The sequence below is a fragment of the Buteo buteo genome, chromosome 5 (genome assembly GCF_964188355.1).
Source record: "Buteo buteo chromosome 5, bButBut1.hap1.1, whole genome shotgun sequence".
Lineage (NCBI taxonomy): Eukaryota > Metazoa > Chordata > Aves > Accipitriformes > Accipitridae > Buteo > Buteo buteo.
Window position 1 is genome coordinate 12,609,437 of NC_134175.1, and position 24,703 is coordinate 12,634,139.

At 40.9% G+C, this 24,703-nt stretch overlaps 1 protein-coding gene across 9 annotated transcripts in view; it reads left to right on the forward strand.

Annotated features, from left to right (window-relative positions):
- AGAP1 (ArfGAP with GTPase domain, ankyrin repeat and PH domain 1) overlaps window positions 1-24,703 on the forward strand; it is a 395,049-nt gene that overhangs the window by 332,944 nt on the left and 37,402 nt on the right. For all 9 annotated transcript variants that reach the window (XM_075027850.1, XM_075027851.1, XM_075027852.1 and 6 more), the window contains 3 exons: window positions 9,119-9,273; window positions 11,476-11,566; window positions 17,841-18,063. In XM_075027850.1, coding sequence (XP_074883951.1) covers window positions 9,119-9,273; window positions 11,476-11,566; window positions 17,841-18,063 — 469 coding nt within the window. The remainder of the gene's footprint in view (window positions 1-9,118; window positions 9,274-11,475; window positions 11,567-17,840; window positions 18,064-24,703) is intronic.

Genomic DNA, 24,703 nt, shown 5'->3' on the forward strand with positions numbered 1-24,703 from the left:
ATTTTCTGTGTGTAGCTCTTCACATGTTTAACAGGCTTGTGCTTGTATTTTACTTCACATGCTATTTTGATGTTCCTTTTCTCCCCTTTTTCATTTTTTCCCCCTCGTTTTTCTTTATTTTTATTCTCTTTTTTTTCTCTTCCCCTTCTGCTCTCTGGATGCAGCCAAACGCAAAGCTTGGAAACTAAACCGTGTTGGTAGCCTGCGAAATATATACAGCAGCAGCAGCACCAACACTGAAGGTAACAAACCCACTCGTTTTAGATGAACACCTCCTCTCTTACCCCCTTTTTTAACCCGCTTTTCTGAAAATCGTCCTCCTTGCGTCTCTCCCTTACCCAATGCGGGCATGGAAATCAAATTTGCCCAAAGCATGCGTGCTTTCATCTTGTGTTTGCAGAGTCATTCCAGTTGGTCTTTTCATCTTCTTGTTTGTGCGTTTTATTTTGCCATTCATGTTCCTTTCAGCTTACTTAAATTTTGACCTTTCCCTCTAGTCGTGGAGTGGTGATGTTTAAATTACTTCAGGAACCCATTTTCTTCTTTTATTTATTTTTTATATATATATATTTTTTCCCTTTCTACATGTGGGCACTCAATGTAATATTTCCCAAGTTATTACAGTTTTTAAAAGTGTTAGTATCAGGTGTAATGATCTGTAGCCAAATACAATAGTGTGCCGTGACATTTAAGTAACAGTCTTAATTTGTTTTGTGCAAGCCTTCTCCATAATGCTCTTTGCAGCTCTAATCCAAAGGCGAGACAGTGCCGGGTCATTTGCATGTGCTACTCTTGCTTGTAAATTCTGTATATTGTTGTATTTCTAAAGGTCACCCGGTGCCAAAGTTCACAAATTGACTTACATTGCTTTTTTTCCACTGAAGACAGCCGTCATGGCTTTTGTATAATAGCACATTGAATTTTTTTTCCCCCTCCACCTTCATTTGAACAACACAATTATAAACTTCCTTCTTTTTTTTTTTTTTTTTTTTATTATTACAAATGTCAAAGGTCAGAATTACTTGGAAGCCAGGCAAGGAGAGAAAAAAAAAAAAACCTCCGGCACCATCTCCAACAGCCTGTAAGAGGGATGGTGTAAGAAATAGGGAATGCAAAATAGGTCACAACTCAGTAATCTCAGTATAAGGGAGGGGGATTTTTTTTTTCTTCACTTAAGTGCGAACCAAATGGGTCAAGTAATCGCAAGCGCATGCCCTAATACTAATTGACTTATTTTGGAATGATTATAACTGTAATATTTTTCTTAATGTCACTGTTTTCTGGGCTGTTGATTTTAGTGATTGCCAAGCAGTAGCATTAAATCTCTTGTAAATTTTAAATTGCATGCTATTTCAGTAAACAAGTCCCTCTGTTCACATCCTGATCATTAACCTTTGGTGATTTATATCACCGTCCTTTTTTTGCACAATTACTGCTGTATTGCTGTTGGATGCCTTGCTCTCGCTGCCAAACAAAGTGTATGTAGGAAACAAAAGTGTGATTTTACTGCAGCTTGTTAAGGAAGCTTTTTTTTAATTATAATTTTGTTTTATTTCTCAGTGTAAATGTAAAATTATTACCTTTCAGAGCAACAGTTGCAAAACTGTCTATTTTGCTCCTTTTCGAGTATGAAGTACGAAATACGAAATGAGAGAAAATGATGGTCAGATATTAATAAGTTGGGGGGGTGTCCCCCATTTAATAGGAAACTAATAGATAACTTTTTAATGATTTGTAATTTTCTCTGTATTTGCTGTTTTTTATCTCCTAGCCAGATTTTTCTTTCAATCAGTGTGCAGGCATGTTTGTTGTTACAGGTTTACTGCTTGAGAAGCTTGTGATTTCATATCTACGTGTTATTAAACTGCAACAGGGAAACAAGTATAAAGAATTCCCCTGTGTTTTATAGATAAAGATTTAAATTCTTTTTCGCGCCTCTCTAGTTTGAGGAATCTTTTATCGTGCTGATCAAACTAAGTATCAAAGACACCTTGGATAAGTGTATGGGAACATGTTGCTGATAGCCATGGTCCAAAGAGTTTTGAGGCATATCATCAAAACAAAATTCTGAAATTAGGCAAATGTGTCTTTTTTTGGAAGTATTATCCCTGCTATAAACTGAATGTTCAATGTTCTCCATAGCTTTGCATGTTTGAGCTGGTACCTTAAGCCTTTGTGTGAAAGCTGGAATGGCAAGACATGCAAATGTCGAGTTAATGAGCATTGTAAGTATTAAAAGCCACATGTTTAGATAATTATGCCTTCAAAAAAGAGAACGATGATAGGAAATGACAGTCCAGAATAACAAATCTGCTTTGGTCTTTAGTGCACGCTTGCTCAATTGCACTTACACCTTTTTTACAGACCAAAAATATTTCTGTAGTGTACAGTCCCATTTTTGAAAGCTTGATCTAGAAAGCAGCCTCTCCAATAATTTTTAACACCGGTCCTGTTATTTTTAGGTATTCTTTATGTTTCCAGGTAGCAAAATCTCAGATTAAGGTGGAGAAATCTGCAGCTCAGATGCTGCATCTGTTTTGTAGATGCTTGGCAGAAGCAGGTAAATGGATGGTCCTCGGCATGGTGGGTCTCTTGTGCTTACACAGGGTCACCTTTTGCCGTACACTCTGCAAAGCTGAGAGTCCTCCCTGAATGTGGCTCCGCTCTCTTGGCTTTTTGATAGCCAAAATATTGCATTACTGATGGGTTTGTGGTGGTCACAGAGGAGTGAGGAAGGGTAGGGTTTTCACAGGGGTGGCTGGGTGATCTTACAATCGCAGCTGAAGGACTCTAACTTCTGAGGGCAGAGAGAAGCGGTGCATTGTACAGCTATGTTCTCTGCTGTTACTTCATCAGTTTTGTACGATTGCAAGAAATTTTACTTTCTTTAATTTTAGAGTTTGGCCAAAACTTTCCATTTTCAGATTTGGGTTTTTTTCTATAGGGAGCCACTGACAAATGAAAAAGTCCTGCCTGCTCCTTATTGTAGGCAGCCAGGCTTTAAGCAATCCTTTGATTCTCTAGGGGGAAAGTATGTAGTGTCAGTGTGTTATATTTAAAAAAGACACCACTCTGGTTTTAAGACAAGCTGAAGTCACTTATACCTGCTATCATAGCAGTATTATCAAAATACAGAATTATTTTTCCTATATCAACAGATTTTGCAGCACAGCAGAAAGGAATATCTTTACAAAATTACATGGCTGAACTCTGCATGCTATGGTTTAATGTGCATAAATCCTCATTTTTTCAGTTTTCGTGGTTACATATGTCACATGTTAAACAGTGCTGCACCAGAGCTGCCAGACTCTCATGGAAAACTTTCCTTCCATGTGTTTATTAACTCCCAAACTACCTTTTGTTTAAAAGTTAGTGATGCTGTTGCTGCCATGGTGCTGTGCCTATGCAGAAAGTTCACTTTTGCTAACTATGGCAGATGGAAGGGGAGGCTGTTCAGAGCACCTGAGATAGGCTCTGCCCAATAGGCTTTGCTTTGCAACACCTCTAGGTTAAGCAAGTTCTTCAGCTGTGAAACATCTATAATTTTATAAGTAAACCACAGGCTTGAAGTGTGTTAGGAAACAGCCAATGCAAGTGTAGGCTCACGTACTGTAGGTACTGAATTTTAAAATTACTTCATGGATTTCTTCAAGTCGCGTTGTCTTGGCATCCAAATAAAACAACAAGTACATATGGCAGGGGGAGGCTTAGTCCCTTGAGCTAGAAACCAGCCTTTCACCACCAGTTTGTCACTCAGGGTAGCGATATAAAACAGTACCGCTGAAAAATTCTTCCAATGGAACACAACCTTTATCAAGAGCTGTGGGCAACCGATAGCAGAGCTCTATTGTCCTGATAGGGTTGATTTTCAGAACTAATTAGATTTAGACACTGGGTTTGGAAAGGGGAGAGAAGTATTAGCATAGTCATGCCCAGTGGGACATGGCACAAATATTTCCTTAATTGAGGCTGCTAATAAACATACTTATCTTCCAAGTTACAGGGATAATTTACACCAAGTGGCAAAAGGTAACGATAGTTAATATTATATAGTACGTAAATAACATGTGCCTTTGTTGTAAACAAATTGTATATTGTAAACATCTAACGTTGATTGCTAGGGCACCTTGGCAGTTTTTCATTCTCATCCTTTTGAAAAGATGAAGGGTTATTAAGGAAGGGTGCTTGAACGGAAGCGATTTTTGAGAGAGGGAGGAGGGTGTGATAAAAAGGGAGTTTAAATAGGTCTCAGTGTTACTTGAGGCAGGCTTGACTAGGTTTCAAGCCGTAACCTCAACTCTTGAAGATGCTTCACGGGTGTTTGAAATACGCTATTGAGAGTCTTGCGGTTCTGCACTTGACTGCTTGTTTCTGGAAAGTGTTTCCTGTGTGAGTGGCATCATCCACCAGCCATGCACAGTGAGTTACTATTAATTAGCACAAGGGTCCTCTGATGACAACTACGCTGGGCAAAGATGCAAATGCACAACCTGGCACCTAGTGAAAGAGGCTGGTTGGCTTGGAAGCCAGAAGATTCAGTTTTATTTCTGATTCTGGCAAAATATTCATGTAAGCCTATGAGAAATGCCTTAAGCCTGGCAAGTCTTTGTTTTGTACCCATAGAAAAGTAGAAATATTTTTTTGTTCCAAAGCAGACTTTTGGGATGGGTGTAGTATCTGATTGTAGAGTGCCTGGCAGAAAGGGGCCATTGTCTTCTGTTGACTTCAAACTGTGCTTGTGGTTACCCACCACAGGTGCAAGGTGTCCGTGGCTATTTATGCTGTTCTTAATATTGAGAATAAAAGATGTGGGAATTGGAAACTGTGAACAAACTGATGCATGCGCGCCTTTTAGAACCGCTTTTACGGGATACCAAGAGGCATAATTGCTTCTGGACCTGTGTTTTCCCTACATTTTAGTAGACTTAATTGAGTTCTCTGGAACAAGTTATAGACTAATTGTATCCCGTAGTTATTTTTCATGTAGTTTTCTAAATCTGATCTCTGTTACATACAATAAACACAGGCATTGGTATGGGAATGCAGTGAGACCATGCCTAAATGTTTGTTTTCCCTTGCACAGTCCTTTGCTCATAAGAAATTCTAGATCTTTTTTTCTGTAAGTGGGTGGGCTGTAGCAAAGTCCGCCTTTTGGCGGAGCAAAATAAATGTTAACTTGTGTTAAATGCAGTAACTTTACTATGAAAAGATAATGGGGAAAACAGTATGTGCAGCATAAACAGTGGTACCGCATAGCTTCTTGGAAGTGGTGTGGTGGTTTTCTTAAAATTCACTGATCGCATGCCCACTTCCACTAAAAAAAAAAAATCTCTTGTGCTTTAGGTTCCATATCATCATAATCTTATAAGATGACACCTTCCCACTTAAAAAAAAAAAAAGGGCAAAACAAACAACAACAACAAAATTGTAGACAACTCCTGTTGATAACAAACTTCCAAATGGAAATCAGTTGCAGCTGGTTCTTCGCACTTTAACCCTTTGTCTGCTGGCCTTCCAGGAAATAATTGATGACTGATTGGCCCATTAACCTTTTTTTAAAAAAAAGTTTGACAGCCTGGACTTGTGTAATGAGGAGGGATTCCTAGTGAAATCAGGTTGATGGCTGAGTTGCTTGCCCCTGAGGATGCAAAATTAGCCCCGCGGGACCTCGTCTGCATAGAAACTGGACACAATTAGTGTAATATCCGGTGTTATTAATGTAGTTTGGAGTAATTGGGCAGGTTGATTTCGACAGGTTGATGGTGCTAAAATACTATTATAGTGGACCTTTCTATGAATAACTGTTAAACATGGAAAACTGTTTAATAAAATTTTGTGATTGGGCTCACAGGGATTTAAATAGCACAACCTATAATTTTACTGAAGAGTAAAACTGAACAATTTCATTCTGCTGCCTGGATTTTCCTGTTCATGTATGCAGTGGTTAAGGACGTACACGTTTGCTATTTTTCTTTTGTAGGCATTGCCCTGTGGGTGATGTGGAGCAGGCACTGCTGCTTTGTTTCACAATTGTGCTTACAAAAAAAAAAAAAGGTGTATTTAAGCAGAAAATGTATTATTGAACAAATCTTCAACTGGCACAGTTGCTTTTCATCTGAGCTTTTTAGGGAGTAAACCTGAAGCTTCAGTGGGTATCAGAGAGTGGAAACTTGTATGTTTTTAATCTATCATCAGCGATGACCAAGTTTTCAGCTGACTTGCTGATGAACTGAAAATGTCCTTCCAGCCCAACCTTAAAATATGCTGCAGCCCTCGTAACCCACAGTGGGGCCGTACCGGGGCAAACTCACCAGCATGTTATGTGGACTTTGCAATCCCGAGCCACAAAGGCTGGGCAAGGTCTTTCCAGCTTTTGTCACAGTGTCAGCCAGTCACAGCAAAAAAGGTCAGAAGATGAAACAAGGGAACCTCTCCCTTGGGAAAAGGGAGAGTAGGCGTATAAAAGAGCGACCACAGGAAATAGTTGGAGTTTTTTCCCAAATTGCACTCGTCACCTGAATAGGTGGGATTGTGTGTTCTGCCATAGGTCTCCCATAAGCAGGGGAATAACTTTGTGTAGCATTTCTGGAAAACAAAGCTTGCAGAGGTATTGCTGCGAGGATGGTATTTCAACCTCGCTTTTAAACGGTTCACTGGCTAAATTGCAGAGTTTATTGCTCATAAGCCCTTCTTGGGCAAACCAGCTTCATGTATATGATAAGGATTAATGGCAAAGAGGAGATCAGAGGATTCAGTGACACTGCATCTTGATTGTATGTGTTTCTTTTAAGGTCTGGAATTGTAATGCTGGGAAGTCACCTAGTACTTAAATGCTGGGATGAACTGGTACAGGAGTAGTGCAGAGAGACTCTCTAAAGTTATACCATATATACTTGTTGAGTCTTAGTTATATACCATATATTCTTGTTGAGTTATTATGCATTGAGAAGTCAGCCCTGCAAGTGCGCTGGACAAGTCTCTTCCCTTGTTCTCTTCTGTGTTTGCATCCCTACAGAGCTCTCCTTGCTTAAAAAGGAGGTATGGGGAATTTTTAACTTGAGGTGGCAAAATTACTGTTTTCTCTAGTAGGCAGCTCCTTCAGCTTATACCAAACCTTTGGCTTACATAGGAGTGGTATGGCATATGGTCAGAGGAGAGAGATGCAAGGAGAATATGATGCAGCCTGGAGCAGAGCTGCAAGTGGAGAAGGGAAGGGCTGAGGGAGAAGGGCACAAGGTGCAGAAAATGGAGTGAGGCTGCAAAGGGCCTTTGTGTTACTGCATGTTGCAGGATTCCTGCCATAACCATACGCACATCTCTGTACCACCTGCGCTGACTAATTTATACAGAAGGCTTCTCAACATTTAGTGACCAGCATTTGGAAATCCTCCTTTAGTAAGACTTCAGGATTACAAAGTTTTATCACTTAAAAGCCATTGAAAAGCCTAAAAATGATGAATTTCCTAAATGGGACTCTGCAGGGGGGCTGCTTCAGGTGGGATTCAGTTTTTCATGTTCTCTTCCTTCACCATCATTCCCTGTTTTCATCAACACATGCATAACTCTGCATGTGCCTGTACCACTCCCCACTGACCATATGCCATACCACTTCTACGTAAGTGGAAGACCATAACTGTGTTGTCCTACAGGAGACGGCTCACAGGACTGAACATAATTTCCTTCATCGTTGAGTAGTTCCTCCTACATCTTCCTCATAAACTCTTGAAAGCTCTGTTTTGATAAATGTAGCTTTTTCCATGATTTATTCATAGCGTTTTGGATAATGACTCTACATGTTTGTTTCTAACACAGTGATGCTAAAATGGAAAAGTAGTTGTAGCTGTACAGTTGCATCGTTTCTCTTACCTTTCTTTTCCCGCTTATCCCACGCACTATTACTTTAGTAAAACTGCTGCTTCACGTGCCCTCATGCACCTGGAAATACCATTCACCTCTGTGTTTATTCTCACCTCGAGGTGCAAAGTAACCTTCTGCTATTTTTTGAGGCATCGTTAAAGCACTGTAAGCACTGGCCTTGCTAGCATGGAGTTTATCAAAGAAAACCAGTTGTGCCACAGGTTGAGAAAATGACTGCCAGTGAGCAGCAGTACGGTCTTTAAAGCTAGTGCTAGATTTGTAACTTAACTTTGCATGCTTATGGATCACAAGGTAATGCAGGAGTTTCATGGCTCTGAATATATAATAAGTCATTAGCAGACAAGCGAATGTAAATGCTCTTTCTAAAGCCCATTATGGCTGATGTTCACCAGAACTTCGTGCTCTATTATTCTTTTCCTTTCATGCTTCACGCATGCCCTTCACAATTCCACTTGCTCTGTTTCAGCTTTCTTGATTTTTTTAATTTGACTTTCGTGTCCCATGTGTAGTTAGAGTGTGTGTCCATTTAGTTCAGTACTGCTGGTATTTTCATATGCTGCGGTCCTCTGGCCTGAATACTTGTCCTTATAGTGTAGTAGCCCTAAGGATATTTCATTGACCCTTTCTGCTAGCTTCTCAGATCATTTTCTCATCTCCTGTGTTGAACGTGAATGTTGAATAGGTTGAATTTATTTTAATCCTGTATTATAACCCAGTCTATTTATGCTGTGGACAAGAAAATGTACACATCTGCTTTTAATTATGTCTGTGCTTGTAAAAACACTGCTTGAAGGAAGAGGGTAAATTGTCGAATTTTCTGTATTGTCAGCTGTTTATAGTCCATTCATCTTTTAAGTTGTTTTGTGACACACTGATTTTTACATTATGTAGCTCTTAGCACTTCATGTTTAAATCTAAATAATGCTTGTTAGCCACTTTGTGTTCAAGAAAGGTAGAGACTTGATACCAAACTCACAAATGCACACAGGAACTGAATATTTACCCCAAATAGTATCTGCATAACATTTGGAGAGAAAAAGCAGTGGATCCGGAAGTCGTTTGCTGCTGCATTGCGCAACTGCAGGGTAGTTGGATATATCTAACCTCAAACCTCAAATGTCCAGACCTGCATTTGCTTGTCACATTGCAGAAATGCTCATCAACCAAGATTGTTTAGGCCTAGCTATCAATATTCTTAAACTTAATCTTTTCTTCCTATTGCATGGGTTTTTTTTCCCAGAACAAGAAGAAAACTTTGAGTTTATCATTGTCTCTCTCACCGGCCAGACTTGGCACTTTGAAGCTACCACATATGAAGAAAGAGATGCCTGGGTACAAGCCATAGAGAGTCAGATCTTGGCCAGTTTACAGTCGTGCGAGAGCAGCAAGAACAAGGTATGGTGCACAGAGTAATACTGAAAATAAGTAACGGGTGGGTGATCATTAAGATGAAAGCAAAATCAAGAACTCTGAATTTTAAACCTCTACTCCTAGTGTCATGCATGTATTGCACACATGACAGAGTAGCGTTAGAGCTGCAGGCATATCTCAGATATTTCAAGACAGCTGGTGCTGTAGCCTGTTTTACAGTTTTTTACAGCAGTTGAATTAATGGAGCTCCTGGATTATCTGTTTTGACTTTGATATTGCTCTTAAAGTTTTGACTGAAACTTGGGGCTGTCATGGACTCTCCCTACAGAGAGGTTGTATAGTGTAGTCACTGCTGCGGATTCAGGTTTGTTTCAGGTTAGAGGTCTGCAGAAAGCCCTTTAGGAGAAGCCTGTCTCGGAGAAGAGTGGAGGCAGACCCCAAAACCAGCGTATTTACTAGTCAAATCTCTAGTTAAACCTACTAAGCTCCTGCATGGCAGAATTTAACTAAACATTCTGGTTGGCCTAACCATAAATGTGCAGTAATGTTCAGTCATAGGATTCTGCCATGATGAAGTAATATAAATCACAGAAATCAAAGCATATGTGCAATTTTTATTTTCTTTAATTACACTGAATTAATTTTTTATGGTTTTCTGCCTTAGCTAATATAACACAAAGCAAATCCAGAAACAGTTCATCAGAGCTTTTTGGGGGAAGAAGAACATGGCCTAAGAGGAAGAGGCCTTCTACCTTGCAATGCTTTCATATGATGACAGAAGTAATTTGTTCTCTTTTCCTGTCAAAATAAATGTTTAAAATTTGAGACGACTTCAGCCGTTGCTCATTTTTGGAAGGGCAGGAGAACTTCTTCTTGAGTCTCTGTGTCCGCAGACTCTTCACAACTAAAGAGCAAGGTGTTGCATGGTAGTCGGCGGAGGGAGATGGGCAATAATTGTTCACAGCTGTAGATCCTTTAATGTTATCCACCTAACAGTTGTCATTAATGATTTCATATTGCAAGGAGGAGACTCATATTTTGAAATGAATGCCTGCTTTCATTGCCCTGATCTACCAGAGTAGATCAGACACCATCTGATTATCATCATCACAATATAATTTACTTCCCGTTTTGTTTAAAAAAATTATTTATTTCCAGTATGTATTCCTGAGATAGAGAAAAATCACTTCTTAAGTATTTTCTTGCCTTTCATGGATTTACCTATTCTAATATGTATGTTAAGGGAGCACAAAAGAGGAATTGTACACTAACACCTATGTAAAAATACTAATACAAAAGAGGATAAAGAGTGGCTGGTAAGTGGCTCAGAGAGGTTTCTTCCTGTAAAGTATGACTGAGCTCTCAAAACATGTCAGAAGAGCTAGCTGCAATAGCAAAGTGCAATTAGTTGGACAGGTTTAGTAGGTGTCCTATTGATAGATCAGGACATATCTCCCCATGCCATACTGAAGACCCAGTCCTCTTCCTGCTTAAATCAATTCATTGCAAAGAGTCTTTTCATTGCAAGAGCACTTGCTACAGCTAACAGTTTTCTTCTCAGAGAACCCACAAGGCAGTTTAGTTGGATAGAGCTGAAGTACTTGTATGTAGTGACAGTCTCTCCAGGTCCAAGTAGAGGTCATTGGCAGGTCATCATGGAGAGAATTTAAATGGGAGCCATCTGATTAAATCTGACCTTTTGATGATAAAAGGTTTCAGCTGCTTTTGCAAACCATCCCTTAGTCTTCATTAGCAAAAGCATACACATCAATAAAAGAAATGGATTTTATAAAATAATATTCTTATCTAATTTATCTCAAGAAGTAAACCTACACTGTGACTACTGTTCTTGTGAATAGCGGGGTTCATTTTCAAGCTCGATTTTCCTCTGTGCAGTCTTTCCACTTGTTAGAATCCAGGCTGGATATGCCAAAACGCTGGGAGCTGCTGCACAGGGCAGAGAGAGCCCTGGGAGAAATCCCGAGCTGTCAAGAAACATGGGAGGAAAGAGGAGTCCCTGCTTGGCAGGCATGGACTTGAAGTACTTGGAGATGCCAAAGGATCACCATTTCTTGAGAGGCAAACCAAGGACTTGAGGTTCCTTGATGATGTTCATTCAACCTTGGTCTAAGCTTTGGGTTTTGCCATTCGTTCAGCTGACAGTTGTGTCATCTAATTTTATTGGGTTCTTATTTGTTGCTTATTAATTTCTTTAAATCTACACAGTCCCGCCTGACGAGTCAGAATGAGGCCATGGCCCTGCAGTCCATAAGGAACATCAGAGGCAATTCCCACTGTGTGGACTGTGAAGCACAGAGTAAGTATGGCCATGTGACTACAGAAAATTGACCAATTCTCCTTGGCCAAGACTTCTCCTCGGCCAAGGCTTAGGTGATTGCTCGCCGCGGGGTTTGTCTCTTCTGGTATTATGTTCCATATGTTGTTCACACGTTTCTTCTTCATTATGGAGTTTGCTTCATCAGACTTATTTTATGTTATTTTATACTTAATATACACTGTGTCAGATGTGCCCTAATTTTTTCCCCAGTTTGTTTCACATGCCATTTTAAATGTCAGCATTTCTTTCCTTTGAAGAAAAGGAAAAAGAAGTTTGCTGCTTGACATTGGTTACTTCCATTTTCCTCCTATTTTGCGTGGAGAGGGCACGTGTGCCGTGGTAATATTTTCAAAGAGGTAGATCTTGATTGGTGTTTTTTTGGTTTGGTCTTTTTAGGGTTACTTGTCAGAAGAAACCGAAGTCATTGCTCATTATATCTGGATACTACAGAACTGATTTTGGATTTTTTTTTTCTCCCCTTTGTGTTTCTTTCCCTTTTTTTATTTTTTCAAACATATACTTAGTGTTCAGAAAAGTGTTCTCGAGAATACCTTGAGCTGTGGTTCATCTCACTAACCCCGGCCGAGGTCATTATTCTGGTGCTCTTTAGTTCCAGGGGTTTGCAACAAAGCCACAAAAAGGAAGTACTCTTGCTCTAAAGCAATTAGTTGTAGAAGCAGAAGGATTGAGAACTTCTGCATTTTTTTTCCTTTGATATTTGAAATTCAGAACTTTTCTTGTGATTTTTACATGTGCTTAAAATGGAAAAATATTAATTTTTTTTTCTTTGGGTATAATTTTTTAAGGCTTGCTGTTTGGGATTTTGACTACTGGTCTAAGACATTCTAACATCCCAGTTAAATTTAAAATGAACATTCATACAAAAGTGCAAGTGCTTTTGCACGCCAAATTTGCTATTTGTATAGTAAGCAATTTCGCTGATTCAGTCATCCACCAAAGAAAGCTATTATCCTCTGCCTCATCCTGTGAAGACTTGAAGGGAAGGTGGTTAGCGCATTAACAGCTGTTTAAAATAAAAAAGACTTTTCCATACCATCAAAATTTACTTCACATACAGACTGATTTTAGTTGCTTCTTTTGTCAATTGTCGGATATTCATATGGTGTCCATAGGAAATGGATCAAGAACAAAGGCAGCTGCCCTGTCCCCAGCAGTTCAGCAGACAGGGATGTGAGCCCTGGCTGGACCAGGCTTTGAGCACCAGGACTGGGATGCTGTCAAAACAGCTTGTTGACCTGCTGGAGGGAGATTCCAAAGAGAAATTTCACAGGGACTTTTCACAGACAGAGAGAAACAACAGCATCATTGATAAATTAAGGTCTTTATGTTCCACCGGCTAGTAATCCAGCATGCGATAAACAAGGGAAAATGTTGGTTTGGCTCGTATTTTAACATATACAGCCCAAAGTGACTCTTACTTATTAGTGTTCTTTTATATTGACCTGGTAGTCATTCAGATTTACACCAAAGCTTTGATAGAGTTCAAGTAAATGGCATATAAGATGCTGTGCTGTATATGAGGACAGGGTCTTCAAGTGACCTAGATGTATATTTAGCTCATTTGAAGTGCTCACAGCAGTCTCTGAGCAGACCACGATGGGAGTGTTACTGATTTCTGCTCCATTCTGTCTATACAGCTGTGGGTGGCATTTTCCTAGACCCTGCTAACTGGTCACCCAGGCAGAGGGGGAATGTGCAATCCCTTTTTCACTGCAGACAACTTCCCACACCCACACATGTCCTTCTGATGTATCTATGATCCGTTTCAGCTCTACCTGGAGTCCACACTATCCCCACGGTATGCGTTTCTCTCCACAGTTGTGCATGTACCCCTGTATTTATGCAGCCGAGCTAGATGTTTAATCAGGAAAATGATTGTGCAAGAAAACAGCACCTTTTTTTTCTTTTTTTTTTTTTTTCCCATTTCAGCCAGGTTGGTTTTCATCCAGATTGCTTCATGGGTCAAGCTGGCCACTCATGCATGGTGCCAGCAGGAGGGATGTGCCAAGAACATGTTGCTGGGAGAGGGCAGGGTGGGACTGCCCTTTTTGGCAACACTCAACGCTCTGTTGTGTAGCTTGGGGAGTGGGGGGATGATTTTTGAATCTCAACTGGAATCTCTTAATTGTTTGTATTCTTGGAGATGATTTATACCCTCTTTGACTCTTCTCACCATTTGGCCTTCCTAATTTTAAGGCCACTGTCTTTTCTTTTGAAAAAATTGAGATATTTCCAAAGCGATGTATCTTAAAATGTAAACACACATATGAGGTGAACCTCAGCCTGCTGCTTTTTCTGCCAGGCTTTGCTTTATTTCCTTCTCTCCCTTTCTGCCTTGCCTGAGCAAGTCCTTACCCCCAGAGCATTTAGCATCACAAACGCCAGTGCTCTTGTGGAAAGCTTACGTAGTTTGCATCTTCACAAAGCCAGATGTTTGGGAGCAAAGGAATATGAGATGTTGCTGTCCCTCAGCTCTATTCAAGAGCCATCAATCTTCCACTTCAGAAGTCTCATTCTTCCTCTTTCTAGAGCTCTTTGCCTTTTTAGCACTTCATCACAGGACTTTGTTTCACCAGGGAATTTCTGCCTTGTTGTATGCTAATCAACAGCAGTAGTACCAGCAGCATCTGTGTGCCACTAGCCTTCTGGCCCTTTGGCAGTCTCAGACTAAAGTTTTTCAAAGTCTTTTTTTAACGTTCCCATCCCAGAGCAATAGATGAGGCAAAGTGGTCTTCAGGTGCTCGAGTTTTTGCCCAAGAAGATCACATTCATGCTGCAAAAGGAAACTGGTATTGCCTTTTCCCAGAGCATTAGAGTCCCAGTGCTGACTTCTGTCTGAAGAAGGTGCTGAAGGTGATCAAATTGATTAGGCAAACCCAGCTAAATTTCTGCCCCCAAAGGATTTTAGCTCTTCCAGTCTTACTGCTTAAAGAGGAGGTGAGAGGACAAATGAGAGTCACTCTTTCCAGAGACCTGGAGAGCGTGGAATATCAGGTCTTCTCTGTTGTAGAAGAAAACAGGGAGGGCTTAAAGAGGGAGAGTCTCATTATGAGTTTTCCAGTCCAGAAGTCTAATTACTTACTGTGGTCTATTTTGTATTTGAGAGCCAAACACTGAAGTAATAATTTGGGTGGCCCTGGCAAGTCTACCATACCCATCACAAGATTCAATTTTATATGCACAATAGAAAAAAAACTTTCTAAGAATAGAAAAGACGCAAACTTTTCTCTCCTGCTGCAACTCTGCAAGATGCCTTCACCCCGGCTTCTTCTTTTCCTGGCTCTTCTGCTCCTCCCTTTAGAGATTCCTTCTGCTCAGCCCAGAGCTATCTTACACATGCTTAACTCCTGAGGATTTAGCATGGCAAAGCCTTTCATCAGCTGCATCGGGTCCAAAGGGATGAAGGAGACAGTGGGGAGGGGTTATTCTCCTGAAAGAGCTCTTCTAAGAGCTTTTGCCTTCAAATGATCAATCTGATTGAGGTGCAAGTCAAAGTGGGGAGGAGGTGTTTAGAGGAGAGAACTAAATACCTTTAAGAATATGGACAGCTGAAAACTGTAATCTGGGAATATTCAGTGATGTAAAAAAGCTCATTTTTGTTTGACAAATTATAAGTAAAACAAGGGAAAATTAGCTTTTTAGCACCTCTAGCTGCATTGAATGGGCTTTTTCCTTCTTTTGCCATCAAATGTGGATGTATGCATACTAAAGAAAAGCATGCCATGTGGTTGTAAATATTCTGAGCATCCTCCAATTCATAATTACTCTTAGCATCAGCAGGAAAAGTGAGCTGATTTTTGATCATCTTAAAAAAAGAAAAGAAAAGAAAAAAAAACAGCTTGAATAGTTATGGTTTACTAACCATGTGTGGTTCTTTTCAGTATAAATCACTGATAACAAATTCCAAGCATGAAATTTAAAAAGTGCTCAACTACATGTGGGAAGAGGAAAATGCAGATAGGAGCAGTGAATTGCAAACAGAGACATCCCTGAGCATGTAGTTTACAATAACTTGCCTTTATTTTCGGTGAGTAGTGACTTGTGTCATCTAGCATACATCCTTTTGAGAACAATTTTTCATGTGCACACACTGAAATGGATGTTGTAAGTGACATCATGTCAGTTTTTTCCCAGAATCCATCGAACACTGCCACTTGTCCAAACTCCTCATTAGAGCCTTGTCTTGCTCCACATTATCCAGTTGCAACAAAGATCGCCAAGTCTGTTTTTCCACTGGATGTCTGTAATGAGTTCAACACTTGCCTTTCCTAGTTTGTCGCTTTCGAACTCAGCTGTATGTTGTCAGATTGTTGAAATTTAAAATCCTGCCCTGACAAAATTTCCTTTAACTTCTTGGTTCTCGCTTTGGTGGACTACTTTGATCTTACCAGCACTGTCAATTGGAAGTAGGTGATTAGTTTAAACAATTGTTCAGTAAAAGATACACTAGATGTGCTTCAAGTACACACAGGTATTTGGGAGGTCCTTAACATCAGTTCTGTTAGAATAATTGGAAAAATATTAATCAGTATTTTTTTTGTCTTGTATCGTTCTGAGTTCGTGCCTCTTTGAGCTCATTGTGCTTCTATTTTTGTGAAGATAACCCTGGCCTTTGCAGGTCAGAGACAGAGGTTTCATTCCAAGTCACAGTTTGCAAATTTTAAATTATTATCTGCTGTGTTTAAGCTTTTACTAACAAATAAGTATTACAGGTTTTTTAGTGTGTTTCAAATATACTATTGGTTCCCCCACTGGCAAGACACCGGAACTGGTGGAGGTGACCTGAAGAAATATGCAGGAAAGGAGTTTGTCATGGTTGTCCTACCAAGGACCTGGACAGTACGGCAGGAGTTTTGCCTCGCCTTATTTTTGGAGATCTGAAATGCTGTATGTTCCTAGCACAACACTTGGTATGGACAGAAACTTTTAGAATGAAAGATGTAGTTTTCTGCTCAAGTGAAATAAGACAGGGGATTTTTCTTGTTGGGAATACTTTTAGATTTCTAAGGACTGACTGAAAAATGTCAATCAATGCCTTCAATGAAATGTGAGACTTTGCAATTAAAATTATCTGCTTTCCTTTCATACTTTTTTTGTCCAAACATGACATGGCAAACAAGTAGGAATTGTTTTGTTTCCACATATTTTGGCTGCCAAAAATAACTTTTCAGTTTTGGGTTACACAAAGTCAAAATGAGTCTTTGGATGAAATTTACTGGAATGGAAGGGGACACTAGAAATTAATTTTCTATCCGCTCGAAATTTTATTTAGATTTGACTAAAAATTGCCTACTGTCTCAATTAATCACCATTTTCCTGCTTGGGATTTGTGATAGCCTACTAGTTCTTCGGGAGGCCCAGGGTAAGGCGAGAAGAAAAGATCTGACAGCAGGGGGGAGAAAAAAAAGCCACCAAAAATTCCTCCCATATGTCTTTCATTGCATTTGTTAAAATGAATGTTTGTTGGAGAGAGGGACATTCATACAAATCTAGATTTAAATAACACAGGACAGTGACAAAAAAGTGAACCATCTTGGGAAATGACTTTGAATTTCCCAGCTTTTGTCAGGTTTGTCACAGCCTTATCGTTTGCGGGGTTATTTTGTGTGTGTGTGTGTGTGCCAGTGGAATCCTTCTGGCTCGTACACTAAAACTGGAACTGTTCAAAGTATCACATTTTCATCTTAGTACTTATCTCCCTGATCTTAGAGATGAAAACATACCCCATAGTGTGTTAGATGTAAAAGCCATATGTAGGTGATGATATAGATGGTTATTAAGGGAGTTGATATAGTTAGCAACAGAGACATTGTATCTAGTCACTCTTTTTTTTTTTTCCTCCTTTTTCCCTTGTAATTGGCTACGAGTGGCTCTAGATTCCCAAGGAGGGGCTTTCTCCACTACTTCCATCATCAGCTGCCTGCCACTGCATTTATATTTTCTTTGTTTCTTCTTTTCTCTGTAATTCATCTTTTTCTTTTGACCAAAGGTGGAATGATACATCTTTTGAGACCCCCCTCCACAATTTTTTTTTACTCCTTGAGTGTTTCTCAGAAGCGTTAGTATCTCCACAGGGCAAAATTGACCCTTCTGGAAGACCTTCCAACTGTGCTTTTGGACAGGACACCTGCATTTTTTTCCCCTGGAGCCAAAATCTTTATCCACAAACATTAACTAGAAGGTTTTGTTAGGTGTTTTGTTGTACTAATTGCTTGTGTCCCTTTTCCCGTAGACCCTGACTGGGCCAGCTTGAATCTGGGAGCCCTCATATGTATCGAATGCTCAGGTATACACCGAAACCTTGGCACGCATCTCTCCAGGGTCCGCTCTCTCGACCTGGATGACTGGCCTATAGAGCTCATCAAGGTGATGTCTTCAATTGGGAATGAGCTGGCAAACAGCGTCTGGGAGGAGAGCAGCCAGGGCCATATGAAACCTTCATCAGACTCCACAAGGTAGGCTTTCCTACTCCATTTCACCATGGTACGCAGCGGGCAGGTAGTATGTGATACTGCACGTGGCCGAGGCTGTAAGCTATGAACACATAAATCCTCATCTTGGCATTGCAGTCAGAGGTAGTAAGGTGTTACATTTTACAACATGGACTTTTAAAATTCTCCCGTGGAGTATGCCTTGTAAAAATCATTATGTATATATATCTTCACTGCATGCCCAGGAAGAAATGTGTCAGAAGTAGAGGGTGTCAAAAGTTGAGTGACCTCCTTAATTTTTCACTCTTGTGAAGGTTTCGTCAGCAGGTCTACAATTTTTTTGTTCAATTGACTGACTGACAAAACAGTGGAAGATTGAAACCTCCCGCCTGGTTGTTCCTCAATCTAAATTATACTGAATACATTCCTTTGTTTCGGTTGGCCATGAAGTTCCTGGCTCTTGGACTATCAGTTTGTGATTAATAATCTGCCTTCAGCAGTCCAAGCTCACCCAGGAATTTGTACCTGGCTATCAGGTCTTTGGGTTCTCATCATGGAAGTTGAAAGTTCTGCTTTACTGTGGACTTGCTTACCTTTTTTATGTGATATGTGAAACTATAAGTTGGGCCGGGGGGGAGCGTGTTTCCTATGAGAACAGTATTTTACCTACCTCTCATAGGTCAACACAGTGAAAACCTTTCTGCAATATGTTGTCCTACCAAAAGCTAAAGGATTTTAATGCTTAATTTATCTGATCAGTGTCAAAGAAGATGTTTTGAAAATACTTTCCTGATTTTAGTAGATTCGAGATGCAAGTGCTGCTAGTTACAACTAACGCATTGGCTTGGGGGAAGCAGAGTGACCTCTGGCAGACTGCGTTTCAGCAGGGGGGTTCAGGCAGCAGAAAGACCTTCTGGACCACCTTGCACAGCTGGGCCAACCTTTGAAGTTGTCTTCAGAAGTGTGTCATAGTTGTCTTAGGGGGAGCTGCAGGGGGGGCAGCCTGCATCCGAGCACTGGTCGGTCCCCAGTTAGCAAACGATACGATGGCGGTTTAGCTCTCAGTGTTTGCCTCCTGCATATGAGAGAAATCAAAGAGAGGGAATTATGTTCTGATTTTGTTTATGTATATCTCTGGATCCTGCTTTTTCCAGTACGGAATCAAGTGAAATTACAACCTGGGAGTGTATACCTGGGCTACCTCCTACACTGTAGGTTTGTACGGGTGTCTGTAATAAAGTCAACTGTTTCTTATTGCATTATTTCGTTAGCACTGAAAAATGAATTTGTGGTGCCACCTTTGGTTCATCTTCGAGAATGAAGCCAGTACATTAATCAGGCTACTTAGATGAATGACTGTGCATATAAAAATGTTTGGGGAGACCTACACAGAGGCTTTGTTCATACATAAACTGTTATGTCTGCTGTATACGTGTATATTATTAGACAGCTAATATAATGATTTCATCAGGTAGATTGAAACCAACTTATTGCTGCCCTTCAGTCATTAGTATTACTTTAATCCAGAGATCTTACATTGTTGCACCTAACAAATGTATGTTGCTCCTTACTACTGAAGTGAGCTGGAGAGACACCTCAATTCTAAATACTTTTAAAAGGAAAAGGCATACACTCAATTGGATTTTTTTTTTTTAATTATATTAGTATACATATAATAAAGACGTCACAAAAAATCTAAACTACATGTGACTGTGATGAAAAGAGAACCATCCATTTGAATTAAATTATTCAGGTTTTTAGGTTTAGAAGTGAGTTATAAAAAAACAAGTTTGTTCTCTTTGTATTTCATGCTCACAGCTTATTTTCATTCTTGTTTGTTTCTGTACATCTTCATGTTTATATTCAGCTGTTTATGTTTGTCAGTGACATAATTGCACCTTTTTCCTGGACTATAATATTTTTGAACAAAAGGTATAAAGAGTCATTCTATAAATATGCATTTCCATCTGTGTGTCCAGGTGCACACTTACGTGATGGAAGAGCTGTTAGAAAAAATAGTATTAAGATTATGTGAAAAAATTCCCACAAAGCAATTGTAGTCTTGCTTTGCTCCTCTCATTTTTTCCACTGTTTGCAGTGGGGACTGAAGTGATATTTTCCACATAAATATCTGAAAGGTCTATTTTTTCAAAGTGTGTGCCTCCTTTTGTACTTTACTTTGGTCTCTACTAGCATCATAATCCTTCTGTGCAAGATGTGCAAGAAAGTAAGTTCAGGTTCTTTAGATGTAAGTCGTGCATTCCATTTTCTTGCTGCTCTTTGCAGTTTTGCCTGAGGAATCCTATCAGAAGCAGCTACAATGGACCTGAAGTGGGGTTAAACAAACCCCGCTTTTTTTGTTCTTGAGGGACTGAAGGGGGAAGAGGCAACTGACGTTGAGGGACTGGGGGAAGAGGAAAGAAAGTAAGCAAGTAGAAATATGTTGGGGAGCTGATATTTGGAGCTCTGGTGGAGGAGGGATGGAGGGAGTCCGAGGATATTTGGAGATCAGGGAAGAAAACAGCATACAGCAAAACTTCTTCTGAAGGGGAGGAGAACTGATAGCTAGTGTTGGGGGGCTGTTCCTGCCCATGCTGGTGAGCTCTGGGATCAGCTGGAGTCTGAGCACCGCTATATGCAGAGGTTCACGCACTCAACGTGCCCTGCTTTAATGAGCTCTGTTCTCACCAAGGCCCCATCAGATGGGAGAAGGTAGTACTCCCATGTTTTCCTCCAAGTTTCTCCTCAACTTTTTCATATCCTCATTCCCTTCTGCAGCCCCACTTACTATATCTGTCCTGTTTAGTGCTCCCATTTTCAGTTCCACTTATTAATCCACCCTCCATGGCTTTCCACGTATTTGCTCAGACCTTCAGGCTGTGCCTGCAAACAAAGTGTTGGAAACACAAGAGCAGAAGATTTCTTAACCGTTCCCCCAGCTGATTCAAAGGCTTAGCACAAAGCATCAGGAAAAGACCTTAGATAAATACAATCTTCTCATGTGTTTCTTTATGATAGGCATATCTTAACTCTTCTGTCTCCACTGTGCCACTTCCCAAGCAGCAAAAGTTGTCAGCACAATGATGGACCCTCTGTTAATAAACACTTGTAGAGGGGATCGGACATACACACGGGTTTCACCATTTCATGTTGTGTCTTTCTATTGGAGATGAAGCCATCAGTGGAAATGCACAGGCTTTCTAGGGGCAAAAAAAGGGTTATTGAGTGCTCCACAGATACTGAATCTCTTGGGCTGGGAGTCTCAAGGACAGTTCACATGCTGGACTAAAAGGAACCTCTGAAAGTCTTGGCATGGCTTCAAAAGCAGGCCCTTCAGCTTGGGAGGAGTTGGCACTGATCACTGAATCATTGCCGTGGCATCCCATGCATTTCTGTTGAGTAGAGGGAAGGTTGGAGAGACCCAGGGAGACCGACATTTTGCAGGAGGGATTGCCAAATGGCTACTCGAGGTCACAGCATAATTACACAGTCTTACTCAGGAAAAAGTCATCAATATTTCTAAAAACAGAGCTACACCAGTCTGCAAGTACAGCTTGCATTTTTTATTTCGTACACTCAAAAATAACATTATCAAACTTAAACCACATTAAACGTACCATACTGCTGTCCTTTCCTAGTCCACTCAAATTCACTTAAAACTCTTTTTCTGAGAAAGTCATGGGGAAAGATAAACCTGCAAATGTATTTTGAAGGTCAGAAAGGCTCTCAGACTTGAACTCAAAGTCTGAGAGTTTTGTAGCAGAAGGCATTGCTCCTGTTACTTCCATCTGGGGTATATTGCCCAGGTACATCCTCTAATGTTAACATGTGCCAGGTCTCATCAAGTCTGAGAGGCAGCTTATAAAATAAGCAGATCTCCAGGTTTTTCGGTGCCACTGGATCAAAAGTAACACCTTGGATGGCCTCTAGCATTGAAGTGGAAGGCAGCGCAGGTGATGGGAGCACAGGTGCAATGGGATCCCCCCAAGGAAGCAGTGTAGAGTAAAGCAGTAGCATGAGGCAAAGTTCAGACTGAGGGTGTTGGCATGATTGCGGGGGAGGAAAGAGGAATAAACACAAGTTCCTGGTGAGCACGAGAAGTTGGCAAAGAGGCAGAAAACCCAAGCACGGGCGAATATGTGAATGTGAAAGGGAAAGGGGACCAGCTGGCCTCTGAGCGGTGGTGTCTGTGGGTCCCTGATTAGGTCAGCTTTGGAAGGCTGGTAATTGGTTCCAGCAATTACCAGCAGCCCTGAGAACCGCCGCTCAAACTTCGGGAGCCCTGTGACAAATTAAAGCTGACTGCTGGTGAAGGAGTATCGACTTCCCATTTCTAAACAGGGGGATCATTAGTCAAGAAAAGCATCTTTTAATTACTCACAGGAAGAAGAAAAAAAAAAGGGGGGGGGAGAGATCTTTCAGTATGGATCCTGCAACAACTGCCTTTTTTTTCCAAGTGTATTCAATATTAAATTTATTGTCTTGGAGGGGAGGGGGCAAGCGGGGAGAGTTTGCCTGTGGTCCCTCCTTCGGTAATGCAGGTTTAATTTCAAATGAGAAGTCAAATTAGAGTAAATCAATGTTGCAACAATTAACTTGGTCTGGGGATGAGATCAGGATTTTCCCCTCTAATTGCTATTGATACTATTTAAGCACACTCTTAAAACATTGATTTGGAGTGGTGCAACACTGGAGTAGCCCAGTGGGGTAGGGGCAGAACTGGTCCGTGGAGGAACATCGGAGATGTGGTGAAGCCAGCTTGGGGAGTCTGCACCATGTTTCGCCTGGGCCTTTTGCACTGGTACGTAGATCTCCTACCAGATATTTAGCTTTCTTCTGGACACACCTCACATGTTTTGCTTCTCCACATACTATTCTTGCCCGTGTGGCTTCAGGTTTGCAGACTTGCTTGCCACCATCAACTTCCTAAGATGTTGTTGGCCTTTTCCAAATGAGATGAGCTGCCCCAATCCCTCTGCCTGCTCCAGGAGGTGATTATCTGCTCCCTGTCCCTCATCCTCTTTCTCTGGGCTTCCAAGGTCTCCCATCTCTGTCTCGCTGGGAGTACTGGGGTGTGCCAGCAACAAGGCCACCTCCACCAGCTGGAGGCTGCTGGCCAAGAGGAGGGAGAGCAGCGTGATATCCTGGCACCATACGAGGCATGGTTTTTGTTCTTCTGCTCAAGTGATGCTGAATATTTGCATTACCTATGTGCAAACCTTAAAGTTAAAGGGGTCCACCATTTCAGCGTCTTTTTGAGAATATTCATAAATAGGAAGAACCTCCAACTCCATTAACAATGTATTTTTAAAGCGAGGGATGGGTGGTTAGTAGAAGCTCAGGCGTAGTTTTAAGCTCTGCTGAGGCAGCCCCAAGCAGCAGTTCTTTAAATGGAGCTTGGACATCGGAGCATCTGCTGCGTTTTTGTTCAGGTAGTCTGTTTGCATAGCAGTCACAGTGTTTATTCTGGTTACCAAAGGTTATAAGAAAATAGAGAGGTTCTTAAAGCTGTCTGAGAAGTCCGGACTTAGGACCCGGCATTGTTGGGAATTGACTTTCACCTTACGACGTAAGATCCAGTTTAATCCCTTGCTCACTAATGAACTGAATTTAATGGTGTCAGAAAAAAACATTGTGCAGCTCAACTATATTTAGCAGACTTTTACAATCCTAAGCAGAAGCCTGGCTTGCTGATTTGAGGCTTCTGTCCACTATGCTGAGCGTGCACTGGTTTCTGGGGGATAACTGGGGAGCGACTTCTATGAAAAATATTAAACCATGCCTTCTTTTTTTGGTAAAAATATTTATTCCTTCATTATAGACGGTACAGATAAAGGGCAAGCCCAGGGGAACTGAGTAGTTAAGATCCCGGTATTGTATCCTGAATCTTGTAAGGATGCTCTGTTTCATCTCTCTCTCATTTCTTGTTCCTTTTGGCCATCAGATTGCTGTTATAGTCCTGTTGGTCTCCGATTCCTGGCATAAGGCCACAGCGTTACAAATGGGGCCTGGGGGAACGTCAGTACCTCTCTATCCGCAATTGTCAGGTCTGGTTTCTTAGCGGTTCTTGGCCTGATGAGGTCAGTGTTTTGTGCCTTTTGAATGCTCCTCCATGCTTGACACCTTTCCCATTTCAGGGGTGGGGGAAGGGTGTTTTTAAAAATAAATAAAAAAAAATTTAAAAAAAAAAAAAAAAAAAGATTTTTATTGTGAAGGGCTGACCAGAACCCATCTGCAGTTGGGTGGCATCTGCTCCCCACATGTCACTTCCCTCATTAACAAGCAATTGAATTAATTAAATGCTACTCAGAACACGCATAACAAGCTACCGGCAGTGTCCAAATTAGCACTGATAATCAAGGATGATTTCCTTTATTATCCTGCTAAGTGGTGTGCAGGCTCTGATCTCCCTGTCTGCCCTCATCTATTTACATACCCCCAGCTTCTGCCTTTAGAAGCTGAGGTTATCTTACCTAGTTAATTTGCCACGATCACCAAGCATGGCGGATTGATATTCCTGCCTCTGCTGAAGCAAACCCCCCCCTTCTCCCCCTTTCCTTCCTCCCCAAGCCTGGTCCTTTGTATCTCAAGCTCACTGATAAATTAAAAGCCACCCCTGTGGTCTCTCAAGTGAGTAATAGAGGCAGAAATTTCATTTTGCAAC